General features: G+C 39.3%; 2 protein-coding genes across 2 annotated transcripts; both read right to left on the reverse strand.

The window, feature by feature from the left end:
* Positions 1-1,567: 1,567 nt before the first annotated feature.
* On the reverse strand, positions 1,568-14,099 carry znf292a (zinc finger protein 292a). The gene is made up of 8 exons (XM_074692145.1): positions 13,943-14,099; positions 11,156-11,310; positions 9,885-9,963; positions 9,445-9,580; positions 9,128-9,330; positions 8,843-8,979; positions 8,128-8,269; positions 1,568-8,041 (listed from the first exon to the last, which is right to left on the reverse strand). The coding sequence occupies exons 1-8, from the start codon at positions 14,090-14,092 to the stop codon at positions 1,901-1,903; spliced, it is 7,143 nt and encodes a 2,380-aa protein (XP_074548246.1). The 5' UTR covers positions 14,093-14,099; the 3' UTR covers positions 1,568-1,900.
* Positions 14,100-15,122: 1,023 nt separating this feature from the next.
* On the reverse strand, positions 15,123-16,936 carry cga (glycoprotein hormones, alpha polypeptide). Its single transcript, XM_074692012.1, has 4 exons — positions 16,823-16,936; positions 16,626-16,737; positions 16,255-16,439; positions 15,123-15,243 (listed from the first exon to the last, which is right to left on the reverse strand). The coding sequence occupies exons 1-4, from the start codon at positions 16,847-16,849 to the stop codon at positions 15,169-15,171; spliced, it is 399 nt and encodes a 132-aa protein (XP_074548113.1). The 5' UTR covers positions 16,850-16,936; the 3' UTR covers positions 15,123-15,168.
* Positions 16,937-22,125: the final 5,189 nt, after the last annotated feature.

The raw sequence follows: 22,125 nt of genomic DNA on the forward strand, positions 1-22,125 counted from the left end.
CTTCAGGGTCTCTGGTTTCCCCTGAAGGTTTGTATCGCAGAGCCTTGGGCAGCAGTTTCAGGCAACATCTCCACTCTCTCGTGTTGTTAGGACAGTAGGAGTTTGAGTAATCGTTAGACGATGAAAATGCGGTCATTGGCAAACGTGGTGATACCGTCAGGAATAAGAACACCTTACTTAAATTTCGGTCTCAAATGCCGTCCTGTATCTGCAGCCTCTCTGACACGTCGGTTTCCCCTGTGTGGCCTCCATCACCTAAAATTATATTTCTTTTTCTATGTACTATTTATAAATATAAAGGCAAATAAAAACTACGCTTCTCATTATTAGTTTTTAGCAAAAATACCCAAAACAACATTAAAGCCAGCATGGGGGAAATCATACTGGCTTTACAACTGAATATATGTATTAGTCTAAATTAGTTTAGTTCTTTCCTCTATAGCAAACGTGATTGTTTAAACTCTGAACCTAAATGCAATCTCCAAACACTGATTAAAATGCAGAAAATTTGCCATCAGGTTCATCAATAAAGCAGGATTTAGAGACCACATTAACAGATTTTTCCTAGAATTACAAACTCTAAAACTTCAAGATATGATCCAGCTTAAAACAACACAAATAATATTCAAAGCAAGAAATAATTTACTTCCAGACAACATAAGAAAACTGTTTACAGAGAGAGAAGGAGGTTATAGTTTAAGAGGGGAGCTGAACTTTAAAATACACCAGGCTAGAATAACATAAAAAAAGTATGTCTTTGTCAATATCAGGGGTTTAATTATGGAAAAGTTTAACAGATGAATTAAAGAAAAGTAAAACCATAGGCATATTTAAAAGAATATTTAAAACAAAACTTTTAAATAAATATCGAGATGATGAACAGCAGTTCGACCCAGAGCAGTAATGACGGAGTCAATTAAAAATAAACAAACAAACAAAACATATACAGAAATTAAGTATTATATAAGGGAAATGTTATGCTGTGACTGTGTATGAAAAGTATAAATATGTAAAAGTTAAAATATCACCGTAGGAGGTGTGGATAAAAGGGCCAGGATTAAATAAGTTTAACTTCTTCCAACTCCTTTTCGAGCATGTAGATCTGTAATGCATGCAGGTTGTTGCTGCAGTCTTCATTTTCTTTTAACTTTAGTATGCATGTGTTTGTTTATGGTGACGACCTATTTTCTGTTTTCTTTGCATGTTCAAAATAAAATTCATTCATTCATTCATTCAATCCTTGTAGCAGCAGAAATCATGGAATTTTTAACTTATATTTTAGTGAATTCAGTTGATCTTGCTCAAAAGTTTTGTTAAAAAAATTCTGCATGTATGAAAACAAGCTGGCCATGGATGTCAGAAATTCATAATAACATACTCCATTGTACTTGTATGGTGTTTGAGGACTGCAGAAGCCCAGAATAAACTCACTCTATTGTGAAATGAATGACACAAAAAACATTTGAGATAATACTTTTAAAAAAGAACCAGTAACATTTTATTGAACACTTTGTGGAAGACATGTAAATATTACAGATAGGTCTACTAGTGTTGAAAAAGGATAAAATAAATACAAACAGAACTTGAAATCCCATAGGGATATATAAAAACATTGTTTTTCTTTAAAAGTCTCCATTTAGCAAAAGAAAAAAATCTTCAGTACTAAGCATAAATACAAACATGTTTCTAAAATCTATGCCCTATAGGTTACCTGGTTATTTTTACTAACATACATACTTAAAATCATCCGAGACATTTTTTCATAAAGTACAAAATAGGCCATTTTATTGTGTACTGTGACTGTTACCGTTATCAGTTGGTAATCTGATGCATTAACAAACCATTCTGCAGCATAACACCTCAAATCCTGAGTGAGATTGTGTTGAAACAAAATACAGGGCTAGGATCCACTATAAAGCCACTTTTTTATTTTGACTATGGGCCTCATGTATTGTAGCTGCTTGAGCAAAAGATCAGCACCGTCTGAAAACGTTTTATCCATGACAATCTTGACATTACTCACTGATTTGAGGTTAAGGGGATTTCTGAAGTCTACAAGATTTCCATAGCCTCTAAATTCATGAGTTATTCTACTTCTCACTGCAGATCTCTGTTTGTGAGTTTGTTGTCTTTTGGACGGCAGTTCAGCACTCAATTTTTCATTTGATTTACGTTTGGAAGAGTTGGTTGATTCAGAAGTTTCCAAAAACTTAAGGAAAGAGTCCTCAAGTCCTAAAGGCTTGAACGCCCCCTGACAAACTCCGTCGTCACGTTGTTCTTGAGCGGTAGGGGTACCAGGATTTGAGTTCTCTCTTGAACTGTTAACAGTCGTACGATTTCTAAGAGTTTGAATCCTCTCTGGACAAGCTGGTGTAGGTTGTGCCGGTTTCCTGGGACGGCCTCTTTTAATGCTTGCTTCGGTCCCAGTGGAAGCTTGAGATTCTGCACTATCGTCATTTGACAGCTTGCTGTCTTCTTGGCCTATTCTTTCCACCAGCTCTTCTGTTTTTTGGTCACCAGATTTTTCTGTTTCGTCTGCCTCTGTCTCAGAAGATGAGCTCGATGCACCTTCAGATTTACTTGTTTCTTTGAATCTGGCACGAGAGTATTTCTTGCAGAAAATAAACTGACTCCTCTGGTCTTCAATATATCTCTCTGTCAGGCCATGAGTGACGTAATGCTTAAATATGCTTCTTTCAGCCCTTTCCACTGCATCACATCCTATTATCATGCATGGGTACTGCAGGGCAAATTTCTTGGTGCACATGGCCGAAGCCTCCTCATGAGTTTTTAGTGTAGGCTTTCCAAAACTAGTCCAGTGTTCAATGGACTTCCCATCTTTCTTTTTAGCGTTTTTCTTCTTCATTTTTAACTTGTTCTCCACATTCTCTTTCCCATTGTTAATTGGAGGAAAGAGCCCTGCAGACTTAGTCCGTCTGCCATCACTTGCTTTAGGATCATAAACATAATCATGCTTTTTTATCAGGTGACGGAGGAGGTTTGATTTTGTAGAGTAGACGCGGTCGCAATCTGTATACTCGCACCTGAATGTTCGATCCACCGTGCCACTCTCAGAGATGGCGATCTCCTTGTGAAAGTTCTTTATGTGTTCAATGTACTTTACCACAGAGTCAAAGGGGAGAGCGCACTCTGGCTGGTCACAGTTGAATGTCCCAATACTCATGCTGGCCATCATGGCGGTGGCTTTGTCACGGGTAAACTTGTGAAGTAAGAGGTAATGCTGAATTAACCTTGTGATTCCCATGAACACTCTGGAGCAGTCTTTCACCTGACAACGAACTTCGTCGTCTGTGCTAATGGGCTGATGGCTCTCCTGCCCGTTTGGAACGCTCGTTATCTCAGTTTCAGCTTCAGGTTTGCTGACGGGCAGAGACGCCTGATGCATGGCCCTGTAATGGAGAATCAAATTCTGCTGGATGGTGAATGCTGCCGTGCATCCTTCATGAACACAGCGATATGGTCTGTACGGGCTGAAGGCATTTTCTGCGTCACACATTTTTAAGCTCAACCTTTTCTGATGTTTCTGTTTCCTCTGGAGATCAACCTTTGTTGGTGTGTTTTTAGAGCTGCTGGGTTTCTCTGGAGACGATGAAGCTGATGCAGAGGGGGGGCTGGACTTTGGTTCTTTTGCTTTGCTTAACACTACATCCGTCCCCCCCTGCTGCTGCTCTTTCACTTTACCAACTGGACTGAGTTTCTCCTGTAAACTGGATTTCTTTTTCACGTTCGGGCTCTTGTGTACAACGGCTACTTTGGGTCGATCAGGTGAATTTTCAAGAACTGATGGCACCACCTCACCATGTAACCTATCAGCCATGTAACTCTGAGGTGATGGCAGTCTTGTAACAGTCGACACATCTGGTGTGAAGCCCTCTTGAAGTGAACCTCCTGGCGAGGTGATCTGAGTAACTTCTGGATTGTTCTCACTGTCTGTTTGAGGTGCAATCGCAATGTCAAGTGGTTCTTGTTTTATGGCGAGTAATGCTGGTACAGCAGATGGTTTAGTGGGACTGCTTTTAGCATCGCTGGCTGAACTGCTTACTGGGACATTATCTTTGTTAAGTCTGAAAGCACGCCTATTTCGAGCGCTGATCTTTAGTTTCTGCATTTCTACCTTAGACAATCGATGGACCTTCTCATAATGAATTCTCAAACCTGTTGTTCTTGTAAATGTTTTAGGGCAAATCTGACAAGGATAAGGAGACAGTTTAGATGGGGCTCGTTTTAGTTCCTCAATCATCTCATTAGTGTAATCATGCATCCTACACAGGTGTTTGAATAATGCCTCCTTAGTCATGAAGGAGTACTCACACTCCTCCTGATCACACTTAAAAGGCTTGGGCACCTTTTCAGCGGGCTTGTCATCACTTTTACTTAGTTTTTTAACTTTTTCAACCTCACGGGCTGGGTCACAAAGACTGACATTTTGTTCTAATGACAGAGCGTTTCGCATCTTCTCCTGTGCAGCCTCAATCAAATCCAGCCTTTGAAAGGCATGAGAGATTTCCATCAAGTGATCCTCCTGATAAGGTACAGCGAGGGCTGGATTTGCTAACTCTCCTGCCTTCTCTGGCTGGTTTTCAGGGGCAATAGATGAATCTGAATAATCCATTATATTAGTGTATTGTGGCTCCTGTTTTAAAGCCATGGGTGAAGACAAAGTGGTCAAGCTACTTGATTCCTGCGAGAAATCCCCGTTAGACATGTTGAATATTGCTCCGTTAGTGTCAGGGACATGGGGGTCGTTGAGAAAATCGAGGAAAGATGTCGGCAGATCAGCTGTAAGGTCGATTTCATCTACAGGTCTGCACTGAGAGCGCTTTGATAAGTGACCTCCGAGAGACTTGGTGCTTGTGAATTCTCTGAAGCATCTCCTGCAGATGACCTTGCCATCTTTTATGATGGCCGGCCACTTGGTTCGCTTGCTCAACCTGCTGCGTTTTCCCTTGGGCACATCAGGGTCACCAGCCTTTTCATCTGAGATGTTGCCCTCACAGTCAGCGTTAGGGCAGTCCTCATCAAAAGAGAACTCTCCAGGGGTGACACTTTGAGGGCTGAGAATGCCATCAGCTGAGTTGTCCATCTGATCATATCCTGGGGTTGGCATACTCTCAGTTTTGGAGACTTCATTTGGAGCTTTTAATACAAGTTGGGCCTCTGGACTTAGACATTTCATAGGAATTTCAGCTGAAGACCCTTGAGCCGGACCAGAGTTTTCAGTTTGAGGATATGGAGCATGGTAGCAACCTTCAGGGAGGCTATCAATTGTTGAGATGCTATTTCCATTATCCAAGTTCTGCGGCATATTAGGAGCTTTTCTGTCTCCACCGCTCTCTGGATGCATCATTCCATATTGATGCCCTCCGTTATGCATTTGGCCCCCATTGTCAAGCATAAGGGAACTGGACACATACTGGGACATCAAAGTAGACTCTGAGGGAGCATGTGACATGGCAGAGCCATGCATAGCTGCCATTGACTGATCTCTATCAGGTGGTAGGGCTGCTGTTGTTTGATAAGGGTCTACCTGCCACTGAGGGTAGCTCCGAGAGGGGTACTCATTCATGTTGAAGGTCTCTGGATAACAGTTGTTCATCGGGGGTGAGGACCAGGACTGGGGCATGTCAGTCGGCATCATTCCACTTGTATTATTTGGGGTTCCCCATGACGGGTACAGCGTTGGATTCACCATTGGAGTGATAGGCACAGGCTCCATTGATGCAGGATAACACTGGGCAGGCGAGCTCGAACATCCCACTGGGTATTCCATTTGCTGCACTCCAGGTTTGTTGCATAGTACTCCTGGCTGATTCGGAGGCCCATTCCCAGTGTTCTGATTCAGTGAAGTTGGCACACTCGGTACCTTTTTTGCAGTAATTCTGGCCACTTTGTTATATTTTTTTGCCAGTTTCCAGTCCTCAAATATTTCTGGGTGTTGCTTCTTCACATGCCGAGACAGACTCTTGTTTGTACTGTATGCCCTTGTACAGTCACTATACGGACAGCAATGCAGGTTCTCCTCATTGCCAGCAGTAACAGCAGGTGCACTTGCAGGATATCCTTGCATTGAAGAAAGAATCTCTGTCTTTATTTGACTTGGGGACATTATTTGTGGAATTGCTTTTGGTAACTCACTGCCTTGAACATTACTAAGCCCTGCTCCCTGCTGACTTGCTGCAGGATTAGTTGCAATGTGTACAGGATACACTGGAGGGATTTCAGTTTGCTCAGCCATGTTTGGGGGCACATATTGAGGCTCCGGTGGTGGATTCCCTTCAGGTCCTGGTGGAGTAGGATCTGTCACAGGAGTGTAGCATTTGTCTGGTTCTTGGTTTTCGGGTTCTCCCGCAGAATTCAGCATGCTTTCTATCGAGTGCTTAACTTTTATCTGAGCTGCCTCTTTAGCAAGATCTGGTGTTGAGCATGGTGCTATGTCTGTGTTTGATGCTTCCTTCATATACACTCCTGTGTTTATACTTTCAAGGCTGCCGACAGCAGAACTTGCATCGTCTGTGCTCGGGGGGCTCTGGAGTGGTACATCTACTCTTGGAGTTACAGGTGGATTTTCATTTGTGATGGGCAAACTGTTAACTGCACCATTAGCACAATGAATCTGTTGGTGAGACAAGAACTGAGACTGTGAGTAGAATATTTTCCCACAGTTATCTGTCTGGCAGGTGTAAGTAAGGTAGTGCTGTGCCTCGTGATCGTACAACAGGTAGGCCTCACTGAAAACTTGGCCACAGTTAGGGAACATGCACTGTGCCTTGAACTCAGGATGTGTTTTTCTATGCATGAGTAGCTCAGAATTGGAGTTAAAGTTGGCTTTGCAATCCAACTGTATGCAGATGTAGGGTTTGCTGCCACAGTGCATCTGCAGATGGTCATTAAGATGTCTGACGTTGACGAACTGGCGCCTACAATACTGGCACACCACTTTCTGTTTTTGTATTTCTAAAAACCTCATGGCCTCATCATCGTCTTTGTGAGATCTGACGTGAGCCATGAGGTTACGGAAAAACTTAAAAGCCTTGGAACAGTTTTTGACAGGACAGAAACAGTCCTGACTCATGTTTGTGTCAGACGTAGTTTGTTCTATCTTAACAGGAGATGCCAACTGTTCACTGATTTGAGGTTCAACTTTGACAGGACTCAAACTCATCTTTGCAGCAACTTTTGAAATTTTTGATGGACTTTTAGGAGACTGAGGTGGTTTGGTTACTTTCCTAGCTGCTTTCATGGCAGCTAGTCTCTCTTTGCATGATTGCTTTACATGTGATGCTACATGTGGCTCTAAGACCTCCCTACTTTCAAAACTGTCAGCACAAATGGGACAAAGATACACTCCATCCTTGAAATGCTTCTGTGCGTGGCGAACAATCCTGTGACCCAAAAACTCCTTGTCACACAAAACACAATACTGCATGTAAGCTCGCCAATTTCTGAACCGTGCCGACACAAAACCCTGCTCCCGAAGCTTCTTAGCCTCTCTGTTTTTCTCTCTTTCATCTGTGATTTCATTGAGTTCATTCGTAGTGGTTAACAGGAAATCCTCTAAGTCTCTGTATTCAGGGAGTTTGCCAATTGCACTTTCCACCTCCTGTTCGTCTGTGTCGTTGAGAGTGTCGATTGATGACACAATAGCTGCCTCCTCTCCCATCAGTGCCAAGCAGTTGCGTTTCAGTGTTTTCCAGTCCCAGAACTCGGGATCAAAAGGCCACTGTGTCTTCAAGGCCAGCAGTAACTCACAGCGTAGGGAATTGGGCACTGGTAGACTTCCATCCTCCTCCGGCTTTTGGTCTGGTTCGTTGTACAGTGACTCCACGGCATAATAAGAGTCAATAGTAGGCTGGAGAAGGAACTCAGTTAGCTGACATGCACGCTTCACCTCGAGATCTGTCGGCAAGAGGCAGGAAATTGTCTTGCAGATAGTAGATTTGCTATCCTTGTGGTCAGTGGAGGTCATTTTCAGAGCTTGAATACACATTTCCACACATACCGGAAGCCCCACTTCTCCAACCTGGGAAGGGAAAAAAAGTTAAAGTTAATGCTTTGTTTTAGACGCTGCTGTATTCTGCAGGTAAAAATCCACAGTTCATTTCTTACCTCGTTTTGGATTACTTTGATGAGGAACAGAACATGACAGACACTTCTGCAGAGAAGAGCCATCTCTTTGCTGTGTCCAAGAAATGCATCAGCTGATGACTCTAAACGCATGAGTAGCTTACTCCAGAACAGTGTAAGTTCCCTGCAAAACATCAGAACAGCTGTTAAACAACAACCACTGATTATTTCTATTAATTTCTTTTTACTGAAAAGATAAAACAACTGGGTTAATCATTTGGTAAATTGGTGAAACATGAAAACCCCATGACCATCTCTTACTCCTGATATTTCATGGTAAGTCTTGTTTTGTTGCACTGAGTCCAAATGCCCCAAAATTTTAATCTTCCACGTTACAAGACCAATAAGTCAGGAGTTCTTGTTAATAGAAATGTAATTCTTGCTATCCAATCATATCCACTCCACCCACTCTTTATCAGAGTATTTGCTGACAATTTTTGGTGTAATAAGTTAATAAATTGGCCAAATGTTGCTGATGGTGTATGAAGTTTTACTTATAAAATCTTGAAACTAAGAGCTGAGGTAGCAGAGGCATAAACACAATCTCCAACACTGCTTAACACTGTATCGCCATGCATATTTATAACAGGGATTGCTTCAGGTTGCATAATACGTTTATGTCGTGACTGCCGTATTATCAACGGTTATTTTGTAATTGTTTGAAGAGTACTTCTCTGAAACAAACTGGAACACTTACCAGGCACAATAAACATCTCCTTGGAGAAGCTGCCGTTTGAGAAAGGCAGAACATAAGCAGAGAGCTCCTTTCTCGTCTCCCTCTGACTCCAAGTTGCAGATCATTTCAAGAGCGTCTTTACTGTCAATTGATGCAATCTGGAAGACAGAGAAAGAAGTGTACATTAGAAAATGAAACAACAGGTATCAGACACGTTTGACATGAGATGTGTCACAGAAAAGTTGACTAATTAAAGAGTCGGCTTATGCAACTATAGCTTTTGGTCTGTCGGTTTACATGTCTTACCTCTTCCATTAGCTGCTCCTGACTTTTTGTCATGCAGATGCAAAGCAGGTAAGTGTGTTTAAAGTTTCCTTTTCCTTCATATCCCGGATACTCTGAGCAGATTTTAGCCAGAATAGCAGCTTTATCGGCTCTGTCCACTTTGATGAGGTGCTTTATTCTCATGTTGAGAAGCGTGGGGCCTTCCAGCTCCAGATACTCATGAACTAAGACACAAACAGCGAAAGAAGAGAGATAGTATGTGAGGCACTGCAGACAAAAGATGAACTGATTATTTAGTGTAACTTCATCTCTCAGAGCTTAACCAAGGGAGAGCTCACCTTGCTCTGTTTGAGGAGTTTGATTGGAGAGGATGCTGCTTAACGTGGTGTTGGACCAGACGCCATCCTGCTGCGCCAGAACTGAGAGCTGGCAAAGCTGTGTGCTCCCACTTTCTTGCAAAAGGCTGTGTGCCAACTGCAACAGCGACATATAAATACATATTAAATAAATAAATAAATAAATGGAACTAAGTGAAACTGGCCTAAATGCAAGACTGCAAGGGGTCTAAAATAATCTCTACAAAATTTCTGGTGTGGCTTTGTGTGAGTGATTTAAATTTCTCCTAAGTGAACAGATCAACCAACAGATGCAGTCAGCCCAATTCTTCTCATATTTTCTTAATGATAAGCTAACCCAAACAAATTATAATTAGTATTCTACTTTTCATCACTCGACACTGCAAAGATAAAGTGCCACCAACAGCCTGGGGGGTACTGACCTTCATGGAGGACTGAAACTCCTCCCATAAGGCACCAGGGACATGCTGGGGCAGTAAGAGCAGCAGCTCCGCACAGCTCCTGTAGACCAAAACCAGCCATTCATTTAAATCACATTTAGGTCAAGGATGCACACACTTTGGGGAATAGGATAAAGAATAGGAGTTATATATATTGAAATAAAAGTGAGAGTACAAAGTTTTAGCTCAATTAAAGTATTACTTCATAGTCAAAGTTGTTTCAAACGTAACCGTACTTAAAAAAAGCCAAGTTTTATCTTTCAGTGTAGTAACACTTAAGTCCCTTCTTTATGTGTTTGCACTGAACCTCTGCATGTAAAGTACACTATTTAGCTCATCCCAAATATGTCAAAGCTCCACAAGAGGTAGCCTACATTTCTATTTTGTACTTCAGCCTCAAGGACTTTGCCTCCATGGATACTTCAAGAGCACTTTGTGAAATGAGCAGAGTTGTTTCTTTACACTGTTTGCAGAATATCTCCAAATGTTTCATATTTTATTTAATTGGAATCTGGCTGTGGTTTGTTTAATACTTATCGCAAAGTGTTGTGAAAAAACTTTCTGCAGAGATAACTGCCGGCCAAAGGCAAAACCAAACTACTCCAACAGCAAAGTGAATGAATGTCGGTCTAATATCACATAAACATCCAAAACCTGTGGTTCTATGACTTAATGACAATAATATCCAAAATATTATGTGTTAAACAGGTTATTAAAAACATATGACTGAGGACATTTATCCTTTTTTATTTTTTAATTCTTCTAAAACCTCCACCTTGCTTCAGTTTCCACTCAAAGAGTTATCTTTAATCTGCTAAACATGCTTTTCATTTTGACAAACACACCTAAACATCTGTACTTAACTGCACTCACACCAACTTGCCCCGCCCCTTTCTGTTTCAACATCTATGTATGTCTTTTTTTGTTTATGTCTTTTTCTTAATGTGTTGTATAAAACTAAACTACACTTTTTTTGGAACCTGACATCTCTCTTGCCCTGTGTATTTCCTTCTCCACTAAGCATGTTATTAAGACTTTGGTTTCAAAACAAACAGGTAAGTAAATGTCAGAGTAAGGCAGGTCTGTCAACGATTAAATCCAGTGTCGATGGTATTGGTGCTCTCCAGAGGATTAAAATATGCTTTAAAAATGCTAAAATAGGTCACCAAATATACTTTGGCGGCCTTTATTAAAGCTTGGCGGCCTGCCAAGAAAAGTCATTGCATGGGAAACACAGCAGAGGTTTTACTCACAGTGCTAACTTTTCAAGTAGGAGTGGCACGTTTTCACATTCGGAGGAGAGACAGGAGGAGGCTTTAGCAAAGCTGAGGATAGCCACAGTGTAGACCTCCAACAAAGGCAGCGGATCCTCATCAGTTTTCCAACGGCCAGCATGTTCCACAAGGACCTGGGAAACATGGAAACGCTGCAATTAGGATTAAGTGTGAAGCAAACAGCTGATTCTGCAAATTTCAGCATGGATTCACTTTGACATGAAGGGGAAAAAAGAAGTTTAGAAAAAAAGACCCCTTGATTATGAACCAGTGATAAGTAAGATCTCTGAGAATAAAACATGAAAATTCATTGTTTATTCCCCTAAAATTTGAGGCTATTTCTGCTTTTTGGCATTTCATATCTTTAGAAATCATGTTTCAGTTAACTGTCTGGAGAATATCAATCCAGTAAATTGTGATAGATATGTTAGGTCCTTCCTAATAGGTTTTATTCCTAAATCTTACAGTTATACTTATATGCAGGGCTTGACATTAACACCGGCCAACCTGCCAAATGCTGGTGGATTTCGGCAGTGGCTGGTAACACCGCCGCTCCCACTGGCCACTTTGGCAGGTTGAATTTTATCTCAAACATGAAGCAGAGAGACAAGCAAAAAGATGACTGATGATGAAAGCTCTGAGGAAATTTAATTTACCTCTCCTTCATTGTCATTCTCATGAAAAAAGAAATGATTTTCTGATTACAATCGTCAATAAATATGTAAGCAGACAGTGTCTCTTGCTGAGTTTTAATCAGTTCAATTAATCCCCTTTACCATTTTATTATAAGAAATAACAAACTACTATTTTAATTACTATGTCTTAATAGACTGCATATTTTCATATGAAAGGAGCACAATGTTACACACAACTTTATCAAAGCTGAATACCTGATTAAGGACCTGTGGATTTTAACATTGATGTAGTCTTGTTTTGAGTGTGCATAGGGGTCATTTACATTTAAAGAGGTTAAAAATCTTTTTAAGTAAACTTTAGCATGTCATCATCAGCTTTAATCATATTGAACATAATTATCCAACAACAAATTGTGGCCAGTGAAAATACTGAGTGGCTAGTAACTCAGGGATACCACTAGCCACAGTGGCTGGTGGGTAAAAAAGTTAATGTCAAGCCCTGCTTATATATATCGATAGATGAAGACTTTTTAAAAGTTTAGGTATGTGACTCTGTAGGTCCTGTGCATATTTGGGCTTGAGACAGAAGACAAATTCATCTTAAGCTTTATTGATGACTAAGTTCAGTGTAGTAGTTGTAGCTATAAAGTTTTAATTACTCTCCAGTAACACAGCCCCTTCTATACAATACATTGTAGAACACAAACAAAATCTAAGTTTCTTAGTCATAGCTATAGGCAACAGCAAATGAGGAAAAAAAAAACATTATATAAGATTTCAAACAAAAATGGGACAGGAATCCAGTAGGTATGATAATAAAACTCTTTGCTTTGAGCTGAAAAGTCCTCTGTTAGTTCCTAGAAGTGGGAAAATATGTCACAATTTCAAAAACTAAGATTTTAAAAGAAAGTTCAATATTTAAGTCATGATATATTTAATACATAATGCAGTCAGGATGTAGAAACCTGAGGCAACAAAGCAACAGTGCGTGGCTCCGCAAAAAAAAAGCATCAATTTTCATCCTCCCTCTGTTTTTTCCCCCACTTTAATCGGCATAACCTCCATCTCTGTACAAGTTCGACCTTTCCTTTGACATGAAATTCTTGCAGGACCATCTCATCCACCAGATTTACTTAAATGAGATAAACCTCCATTAAGACCTCACTGCACACAGTCCGAGGCTCGCCCCCTTTTTTCCCTCACAAATAACTTTTAACCGAAATTCATTCCTCACAGCCGGGACTAAAACAAACCAACACTCTTCACTCGATTTAGTGCAACGACAACAATACTTACACTATCTGTGAGATACTAGATAAAAGACGATTTCACATGATATTTACGTGGTCAGGGTAAATTAATGAGCAGGATGTGTAATGGAGTCAGTGACCACAGCCACACTTTCCCTTTTTAAATCACAGCTGCACGCAGATCGGCTTCTGTAACACTGACATCAGTTTAACATCGGCTGATGATGCTGGCTGTATGATTGTAATAAACATCCCCGCGTGTAGATATAGCTGGATTAATTAGTGCACAAGGCCCGGGCTAGCACCTTTGAAAAAAATCATTGATCTTTCCGTACGATAAGAGCTCCACAAAAGTAACCCTCTTTTTGCAGCAGGCTGAAACCTGGACTCTCGGTGAGATGCAGTGTAATACCGTCGTAACTATGATTTTATAGGGGATATAATCATTGATGTTCGTGCACGTCTGTGTAATCGCTTCGCAAAATCTCGCTTACGTAGCTATCCATTTTTTGCACAGCATGACCACTGCACAGGACAGGGGGACCCTGCATACCAGCTAGCAGCATTCATCTGCTATTAGCTATCTGGCCTGGAAAATACGAGTAATACGTGCACAGCGCGCACACAATGCTCTGACTTCACGCCGCATGGATAGTCAGACTTTGCAAATAAGTTCACATCACTGACAAACACCATGAATAGAATGGCTCAAAACGCACACAGGAGTTTTTCCCCCATCTTGAATTGCCAGACTGCTAACTGGGGAGCTAGCTCCCTAGCTACATTGTTGTAGCAAGCGTAGGTCTACGCGCATCCTCGGCCAGGAAGCCAGAGGGGCTGCAGGCTGCTGCCCGGGATGAGCAGCAGCAGAGCGGGCTCACCTGGCAAAACTCCTGGCAGAAATGCAGGGAGGCTTCCAGCGGAGACTGCGAACTCTCTTTCAAAGCCGTGGTCAAACCCTGGAAGCGCTCTCGGAGCTCCTCGATAGCTTTCCGTGTGTCATATTCCTTCTCTGTCTCCCCCTCCGCCATCTTCACAACAATCACGACCGCGTACGCACAGATGTTACGCTGCCAGACTCGCACACGCACGCGCACGCAGAGGGGGAAGGGAGAGCACAAAGTGGCTCCTATACACACTCACACACACACACCCCTGATGTCAACAAAGCACCCATGACCTTACGATGACACAAAATCACCCTCTGCACACAAACTGGACTTGGATTTCCGGAGGCCTGGATTTCCCTCAGTATCCAGTGAAGTGGTCCACCATCCATGCAAACCAAGCCCAGAGCAGCCCAGTTCCAACCCCAAAACAGGGGCATCAATAGAAAAAACAGCATATTACATAGTTTAAGAACTGTACCTTTACAAAAAGTTGTAGCCAACCTACAGTAACCACAAGGCAAGATACTCACGTTTCTCTTGTCTGACAGTAGTGGTCAGAACACACAGGGTAGCTTTACCCCTCAAGCAACATCACCAGAGGCTTTTCAGCTGGAATATTCTTGTGCCTGACATAGTTCAGCATGATGATTATGTAGAAGAGAGCTTTAACTGTGCTGTTATAACTGCTATACCAGCTTTACTGCAGAGGCCCTTGTGTTCTGTCAAAGATCAATTTCCACCCAGTATACATGGATTCTTCTCACGTATCTCAAGTTAGAAGAAAACAGAAAAAGTTACCATTTTATGAATGTAATTTTCACCTGGTAGGAAAAAAAATGAAACTGTTCCTGTTTCTATTCTTAATCACATCACACAGTCATTAACAGAATTTTATCCCGTGGTTGTCGATGAATATGGTTTGCAATAGCAAAAATAACTTTACTAAAGTGACAGATATAGTTTTTCCAAACATTTATTCAGCTGAGTTTCTATTACAAGACACACAAATGAAAGCGCAACTCCTGGGTTAGTGTTTCATTGCTTTTTAATCTACACTTTATCATAAACAACTATTCATGCAAAAATATAGACTAATAAATAGGCTAGGCATCTGCCAAATCTAGAGTATACACTTTAAAACAGGAGAGCTTGTGCATAAGGAAAGAAGCACAGCTTGTCTAGCTGCTTGCTGCAGAAAGGTCTCCACTTCTCATCCGTCATATCTTATGATGATAACAGGTGCTGCAGTGGCATTCTGTGTGGTTTCTCACCCGTATGCCAAACACCTCGGTCTGCAGAGAGGAACAGTTGAGGAAAAAGCAAAGTGAATGCTGACAGAGTCACAACACAAAATTGTACATTGCAATTTAAGTGCTGTGTTTGAAGTCCTTTAAGTATGAGAACATAAATACGTAATATCAGAGAGATAGGATCCCAGATCTTTAAATCTATCTAAAAAAAAAAATTACTAGACCAAATAAAAGATTTATTCATTTCTTCATTTCAAAGTGGATATTAAAAACAGATTCCAGGTGATGCATTAACACTATAAGAACATGGGGAAAAAATCCACATATCTTATTTGAGAGAGAGAGAAAAAAAACGACTTCTTGTTGAGTTTATTTAATCAAGAGCAGGCCTTCCAAATCTGTAATCTTTTACCTTCAAATGGAAGTATGGATATTCACCTTTTTAACTTTTCTAAACTGAACTGCCAAATCATTATCTTGCAGTGAAAAAAAAAAGTTTTAAAAAAAGTTTAACTATGGTTCTTTTTCAAAGACTTAAATTGCTCAAAGTTATCAAAAGTCAATGGGTTTAAAACTTTGTACTTAGCTTATAAAAATTCAACCCATCTGGACAAGAAATAAACCCCAAAATCTGGCACTGTGCTATATTTAATTAACATTAACCAAACCACAACATAAATGTTCACATGTCCTGGACTGATTTCCAATGCTTTGAGAGCAAATATTTTTTATTATTATTATTATTATTATTTTTTATGTTTATCCAGCTGAAACCCAAGTTTCCAATCTAACATTTATTTTCTGAATGTGCTTTTGTCTTTAATTTTTTATTCAAATTCTTAATAAAGGCATTTAACTTTTCTCCTACTTTATCCCTTAAAATAGAAGAAACAGGCAGGAAACACTTTGAGGAAAGAGAGAAAGACATGCAGACTGCCTGGCCAGATTTAATCCAGGGATGAAAAATGCAGAATTAGGGTTTGATTGAGTCTACTTTTTCAACCAGCTTACTATATTTTGGTTAAGTTTCATCTCTTTTGCCTGTATCTGTACCTCATAGCTGTGCTTAGCCACACAGCATGTTGCCTCCGAAGTGATATTCTTTGGGATCATCATGGTCTTCATGGCCTTGAGAGGAGTTGGGTACGCTCTGGAGAAGCAGCAGCCCATGCACTGATAGAGGGGACGCTCCGCAGAGAAAAAACTGTTCTTCCTCAGCGTGCACTCCTCACATCCCACTGCAGAGAAATACAGAAAACAACAAAGATCTGAGACCTAAGGCATGGAACAATGTCTTATCAGCAGAATAAGTGAATCTACACTGACAAAAACCTATATTTAATTTACAGGTTATTTACAATACTGCACTGGTAACTAATTTAGAGAAATATTTTAACTACATTGGGTAGTAACATGAATCTTACTGTTTGATAGGTCATTGTTTGGGTAAGAATCAACAACGTAAAGAAGAAAAGACAGCAGGAGCAGATAGAGTCCAGCTGATTTTACTGAGCCCATCATGGTGGTAACAGTTACCTGATAACAAAAAGACACAGAAAAACACATAAATCAAAAATGTTTCCAAACAGCATGCATTAAAAACAAATGAAGAGAATGTTACCATGTTGTGGTTAAGTTTCCCTTTCATTGTCCGTCTCTGTGAAGGGCGTCCTTTATTGAGTACTTCTGATTCCCTCCAGGTAGATTTATACCTTGAGTCCTGCAGCCTTACTGTGCCCTCTTCCTGGATTAAGTAAGACCTACCAACCTTATCAGCAATCTTGGGACCTGGTGGCCACTTTGCGACCTTTCTCATAATCCCTTTAAAGCACAAAATGGCAAGAGTAAATAGTGGAAACATGTTTTCATCATCCTTCCATCCAGACTATGGATGCTGAGTTAATCCCTGGATTTCTGTTACTTGGTAACTGGAGGTTATTGTTATCAGGGTCATGTCACAGCTCAGGGGAGGTTGTGAGTTTGATTTTCTCCTGTACAATAAGTTTTGCTGCAAAGATCACAGGCAGACTGCAAAATAACCATCCAGGGATGTTTGAGAAAATTTAGTTGAACTTTATATTAATAAACTTTATAAATGAGAAGGATATAAAAGACATCCAAAGATTAGAAATGCCAATGATTAGTCCTCAAACTCGTGTAGAGAGGTGGAAAATTAGAGGTCCAGTCAACAAATTTTGCCGGAGTACGTAAACTTTCAAGCCCAACTATTAACATGGGACCAAATAACTGTAACACAGGTTAGAGTAGTATGCGTCCTTACACGCCTCCTTGTTTGGAGCTCACCTGTTTAAAGCTGTAGTTGTTATTGTTTACAGTTGAATAGGTAAGATTAGTAAAACTAGTAACATTAAGTCAAACAATGGACCTCACAGTTTCAGTTTCAGTTTCTCAGATGCATGAATTGTGTCGCTTTCACCCAGCATGGCAAGCGTGTCTCCCACCGCACTGGGAGAGACACTGTATTATCGTAGTCTACACTAGGACTCTTTACTAAGGTCAATAAAGGCTAAACTAACCGCTACCACCCAACCCCATGTGGAAGGTTAGAGCATTATTCAAGTAGGAATGGAAAAGTAACCCCCTCAAATTTCATTTTGGTAATAAAATATAAATTCCAAAAGCTTTCATAAGCTCATCCACTTATCTAATGAGCCTCCAGAAGAACAGCAACACATGTATCAATACTCATTTCTTCCCAGCTAGATGTGAAGAAAGTAGACATTCAGATGAAACTGTATTTAAAAACTGTGACAGTGACTTATAATCACATTTTTCATAACATTCTAATTTTTCAGGAAATAAAGGCTATCAAGTTTTTATTACTCTGGAATTACTACTCCTTAGTACTTGAAAGAGATTTGACAAAGGTAAAGTAAACATTTAACAACACTGCATTAGTGAATAAACACACCTCTATGTCGGATACTTTACATATTTGTTGATTGATTATAGTTAAGTAGCCCATTTTACAGACAATAATGTGATTTTAAAACCTATGTTGGAGTGCTGCTTTTTATCACTATTGCTTTTGGAGAAACACATTTTTATAAAAGGATAATATTTTTCATAAGTCGAAGTAGGCAACAACCAAGATTATTGAAATGTGGGACTTTTTGTATGTATTCTATTAACCCCTTTTTCATTACACAAAAACATTTGTACATTTCAGCTTCATTAGTTAATATATGGAAAAGGTTATGAATTAATGGAGACATTTTTAATTGTGCCTACAGAGTATCCATCTGTCCTCCCTCAACTTTCAAAATGTCAAGGATGAATATCAATTTTTCCCCTCCCTGTCTGTTTATTTAAGTGCCCACGTCCTGTGTCCTTGGTTGTGCTGGTGACAAATCCCGGGCCTAAGACTTGTAATGCCATACTGAGGAGGAAAAGGATTTATATTGTTCCATTTTTACTCATTGTCACTAATATCTGTTGTAAAACTGATACTTATGTGTGCTTAATATTGTGATATAGTGCTAAAATACCCACTTTCAACAGCTGCTCCATTTTGCATTGCTGTGTATTCATGTACTTTTAATGACATCAGATAGTAAGTCTTGTCAGTCCACTATGACGAGATTTGGTTTGTGGTGAGTCAGCCTCTTTTTAATGACAAACTGCAAAAGACCAGAAGACATAGCAAACACAAAAACACAGTGCTCAGTCCTTATAATGGTAACCTTTAAAAATAGAAGAAATAATCAATCAATCAAAACAAGATAAGTATTTAATAAAGATAAATAAATTGTTTATACAGCATCATTGATGTATCACTGTGGCTGGCTAATCTTACAGGTGACTGCTTGGAAAGAGCTTTTATTTGCTTTTACCGACTGGTACTTTATACTTTCATCCAGATTAGATAGGTGGGAGTAGTCTTGTAAAATGAATTAATTCAAAAATCATGTCTTAAGTTTTACAGATTTTCACTTTGTTGAAGCTGCACCTTGAGTTTTCATAATACAACAAAAGGTCTGTTCGTACTTAATGAAAAAATGTTAATTGTATAATATCATCAATAATGTCTTGCTGAACAAGGACAAGAGCTTAAAGGGATGAAGAGAGCCACAGGTCTGTCTGGGCAGGGCTGTGTAGCCAGTATGGTCATGTTTGAAAAAACACGTTTCACATCATTCACAGGAGGCTCTGCAGTGTAAACACCCCCCTTGTTACTGCAAGGGAAAGAGCAGAAAAGACACAAAAGGGTCGACAGGCCCTGTATGTTTCATTATGGCTGTAGGCCAACATGGCGTCTTTAAATTATCATCAAGAAAACAAAGACACCACCCAACAAGTCCTAACCTTGGTGTTTTCTTGGTCATGAAGCTGATAATCTGAAAACTATTTAGAGTAACACAAAAAAAATACTGTTTTGTCACTCATCACAAATAGAATGTATTCATTTAAGACCTTGGCAGTGATTTTATCCAATTTCGATGCAGCCAGATGAAGTTAAAGCTAGCTATTAGCTTCCATCTGATAGACTGGTGTCAGCTGTGTGGTGAAAAAGCAGATTTTGGAATTACTTTTGGGCTATAGTTTGACTTAACTTTCAATCTAAAATTTTATATCACACTTGCAAAACTGAACAGGTGGATATATTGCATAGGTAAAAGATATGACCAGGTCGGTTTTCCCACTATGCTGCAAACTGCAATGCAACTAATATTGACTTGATGTTCTGTAATAGGGTATAAAAAATTACAATTCTATCCCATTGTTTAAATATTAAACATCAATGATGGTATGGACCATTTCCAAAAGGAATACCAGAAAGTAAAAGTTATACACAGGTTTTGTTTAGAGCAGTTCAAGGGCCAGATCCTGTTGCTTTTGTTGATGGGTACACAGCGGCACTCTCTCCACACGGTGGCATGAGAGATCTGTAGTACAGTGACAGTTTCAGCCCTTATCTCATTAAAGAGTTTATGGTGGAGTTTTATTCCTGCAAAGAAATCAAATTAAAGCAGACATTGCCAGAGAAAAGCAAACAAAATGCAATCATATGTATTTAAGCATGCATGTAAAAGATGATCATTTTCGAGTCGAAAAATATATGAAACAGGCTTCTATGAGATGAAAAGTATGGTAAGAGTGAACAAAATATACAATTTGATCTACATAAAGGCTGTTGTCACTTCTCAGACTCTGAAAATCTCCTTTGTTGAATGGCAAAGGTTACTAAACAGATCTGAATACTTTATATATGCTGTCATATTAATCTTAGAGTCTATGTGACAATTATCAGTAGATTCAAGTTTATTTTTCACTTTTGAGTTGTATACAAGTATATAAGCAATGAACAAACCTGTGGTCCCAGCAATATAGTCATACCATCCATGTCTTTCTCAGGTGTTCAGTTTTTAATTTTAAGTCAAACCTGATACAAACCTCCTGTTTTCTGTTATTTCTGTCTCTGCAGAATCATATTTTAGGTTTTTCTTTTTTCATGATCTGGAGAGAAATTATGCACTTAAGAGTTAGAGCTTATAACTGAAACTCAAACACCTGCTGTACATTTGTTACTAAACGCAATAGTTTCTGAACCACTTGTTTGGACATAGAAAATCTATCTTGTAGGTTTGAGGAAGCTTTAAAAGCTTTGTCTATTGCTTTGAATTTAGTCTTTATTATGACTTTCATCCTAAAAAATGTATATAAAAAAGGTATTTGTCACTAGACCTCACAATGACTTGGACTGCATACAAAACAACACAAGAGCTCAGAAGTCCTTGACATTGTCACATTTGACATTGGCCATTAATATTAAGTATTGTGATTTTTTTTTTTTTCCTGACTTACTTCCATATAGAGACAAAAAAAATCCTTCTGTCTCACTGAACATCTGGATAAGTTGTGCCCAAAAATCGTTTAATCTTCCTGATCCAGCTATTAATGTGGTTTGTTGGAGCAGCTGAAGTTTTATTATTTCAGCCAAGGGCCAAATATTATGACCATCAATCACTGGTAAAAAAAAAAAAAATCAGTTAATATCATAACAGATAACCCAATCCCTTGTTTTTGTCATCGATGGTATATCATCGGTGTGATGCAAAACATTGTCACTGAAAATTTTCAAATGATATATAATACAGATGGGTGATGTATTAACCTCATTTAAAAGTATGAGCCAGTGTTATTAATTATTATAATTATTGTGATTTTTTTTTTTTTTTTTTTTGTAGTTTGATTTGATTGTTTATTAGGGTGGACAAACCATTTTTTACATGTTAACATGTAACTACTTTTTGTCACCAAGTTTGAACTGCAGGTATTCAACCGTGCAGAGACCTTTGAAAAAAAAATGTTTGAAATTTGCTTTTTAAACGTGAGGAAACAACCTTAAGTGCAAACCAATTCCCAAATCTTACAGGTAACTGTTAATGTCACAAAAAAGTCTTTTTTTTTTTTTTTTTTTTTTTTTTTTTTTTTTGCGAACTCACTCTCGAAGTACTCCTTTGTTCATGTGGCAGATTAGTGTTAAATCTATGAAAATAGTGACACACTGTGGTGGAAAGTGGAACCTACCTCACTTCGTCTCGTCTGGCACTTTGCTGATAAATGGCAAGTATACTGATATTTAACTTCTGCCAAAAAAATATGCGTTACTCGAGTAGTTTAAGTTAAAGTATACATAGTTTTGTTGGGCAATGTTTTGTCAAAGACTATTTAATTTTTTTTCCGTTATTACTAGTGTAAGCGATGAGGGTAGGATTTCAGAAAATAATTTATACCCCAAAATGTTATCATTATATATATTTATTTATCTATTTATTTATTTTCATTTTAAACTAAAAGTGAATTTTCTAGTTGTTCCTCACAATATTATAAAGCGCATTACCAAAGCTTTTGCTACTGTCTTATTAGCTAACGCTTTTATCCATCAAATGAACGGTGCTG

The sequence above is a fragment of the Halichoeres trimaculatus genome, unplaced genomic scaffold (genome assembly GCF_033239565.1).
Source record: "Halichoeres trimaculatus isolate MK-OKI-2021-1 unplaced genomic scaffold, fHalTri1.1 fHalTri1_scaffold_17, whole genome shotgun sequence".
NCBI lineage: Eukaryota > Metazoa > Chordata > Actinopteri > Labriformes > Labridae > Halichoeres > Halichoeres trimaculatus.

Excerpts from the sequence above, each read along its gene's own strand:
- znf292a (XM_074692145.1), bottom strand. The coding sequence starts at position 14,092 with ATGGCGGAGGGGGAGACAGAGAAGGAATATGACACACGGAAAGCTATC. Across the intron at positions 9,964-11,155 it reads CTACTTGAAAAGTTAGCACT|GAGCTGTGCGGAGCTGCTGC; the intron begins GTGAGTAAAACC and ends TTTGGTCTACAG. Across the intron at positions 9,581-9,884 it reads AGTTTCAGTCCTCCATGAAG|TTGGCACACAGCCTTTTGCA; the intron begins GTCAGTACCCCC and ends TCGCTGTTGCAG.
- cga (XM_074692012.1), bottom strand. The coding sequence starts at position 16,849 with ATGAAAGGGAAACTTAACCACAACATG. Across the intron at positions 16,738-16,822 it reads GGAAACTTAACCACAACATG|GTAACTGTTACCACCATGAT; the intron begins GTAACATTCTCT and ends TTTTGTTATCAG. Across the intron at positions 15,244-16,254 it reads TGGCTAAGCACAGCTATGAG|ACCGAGGTGTTTGGCATACG; the intron begins GTACAGATACAG and ends TCCTCTCTGCAG.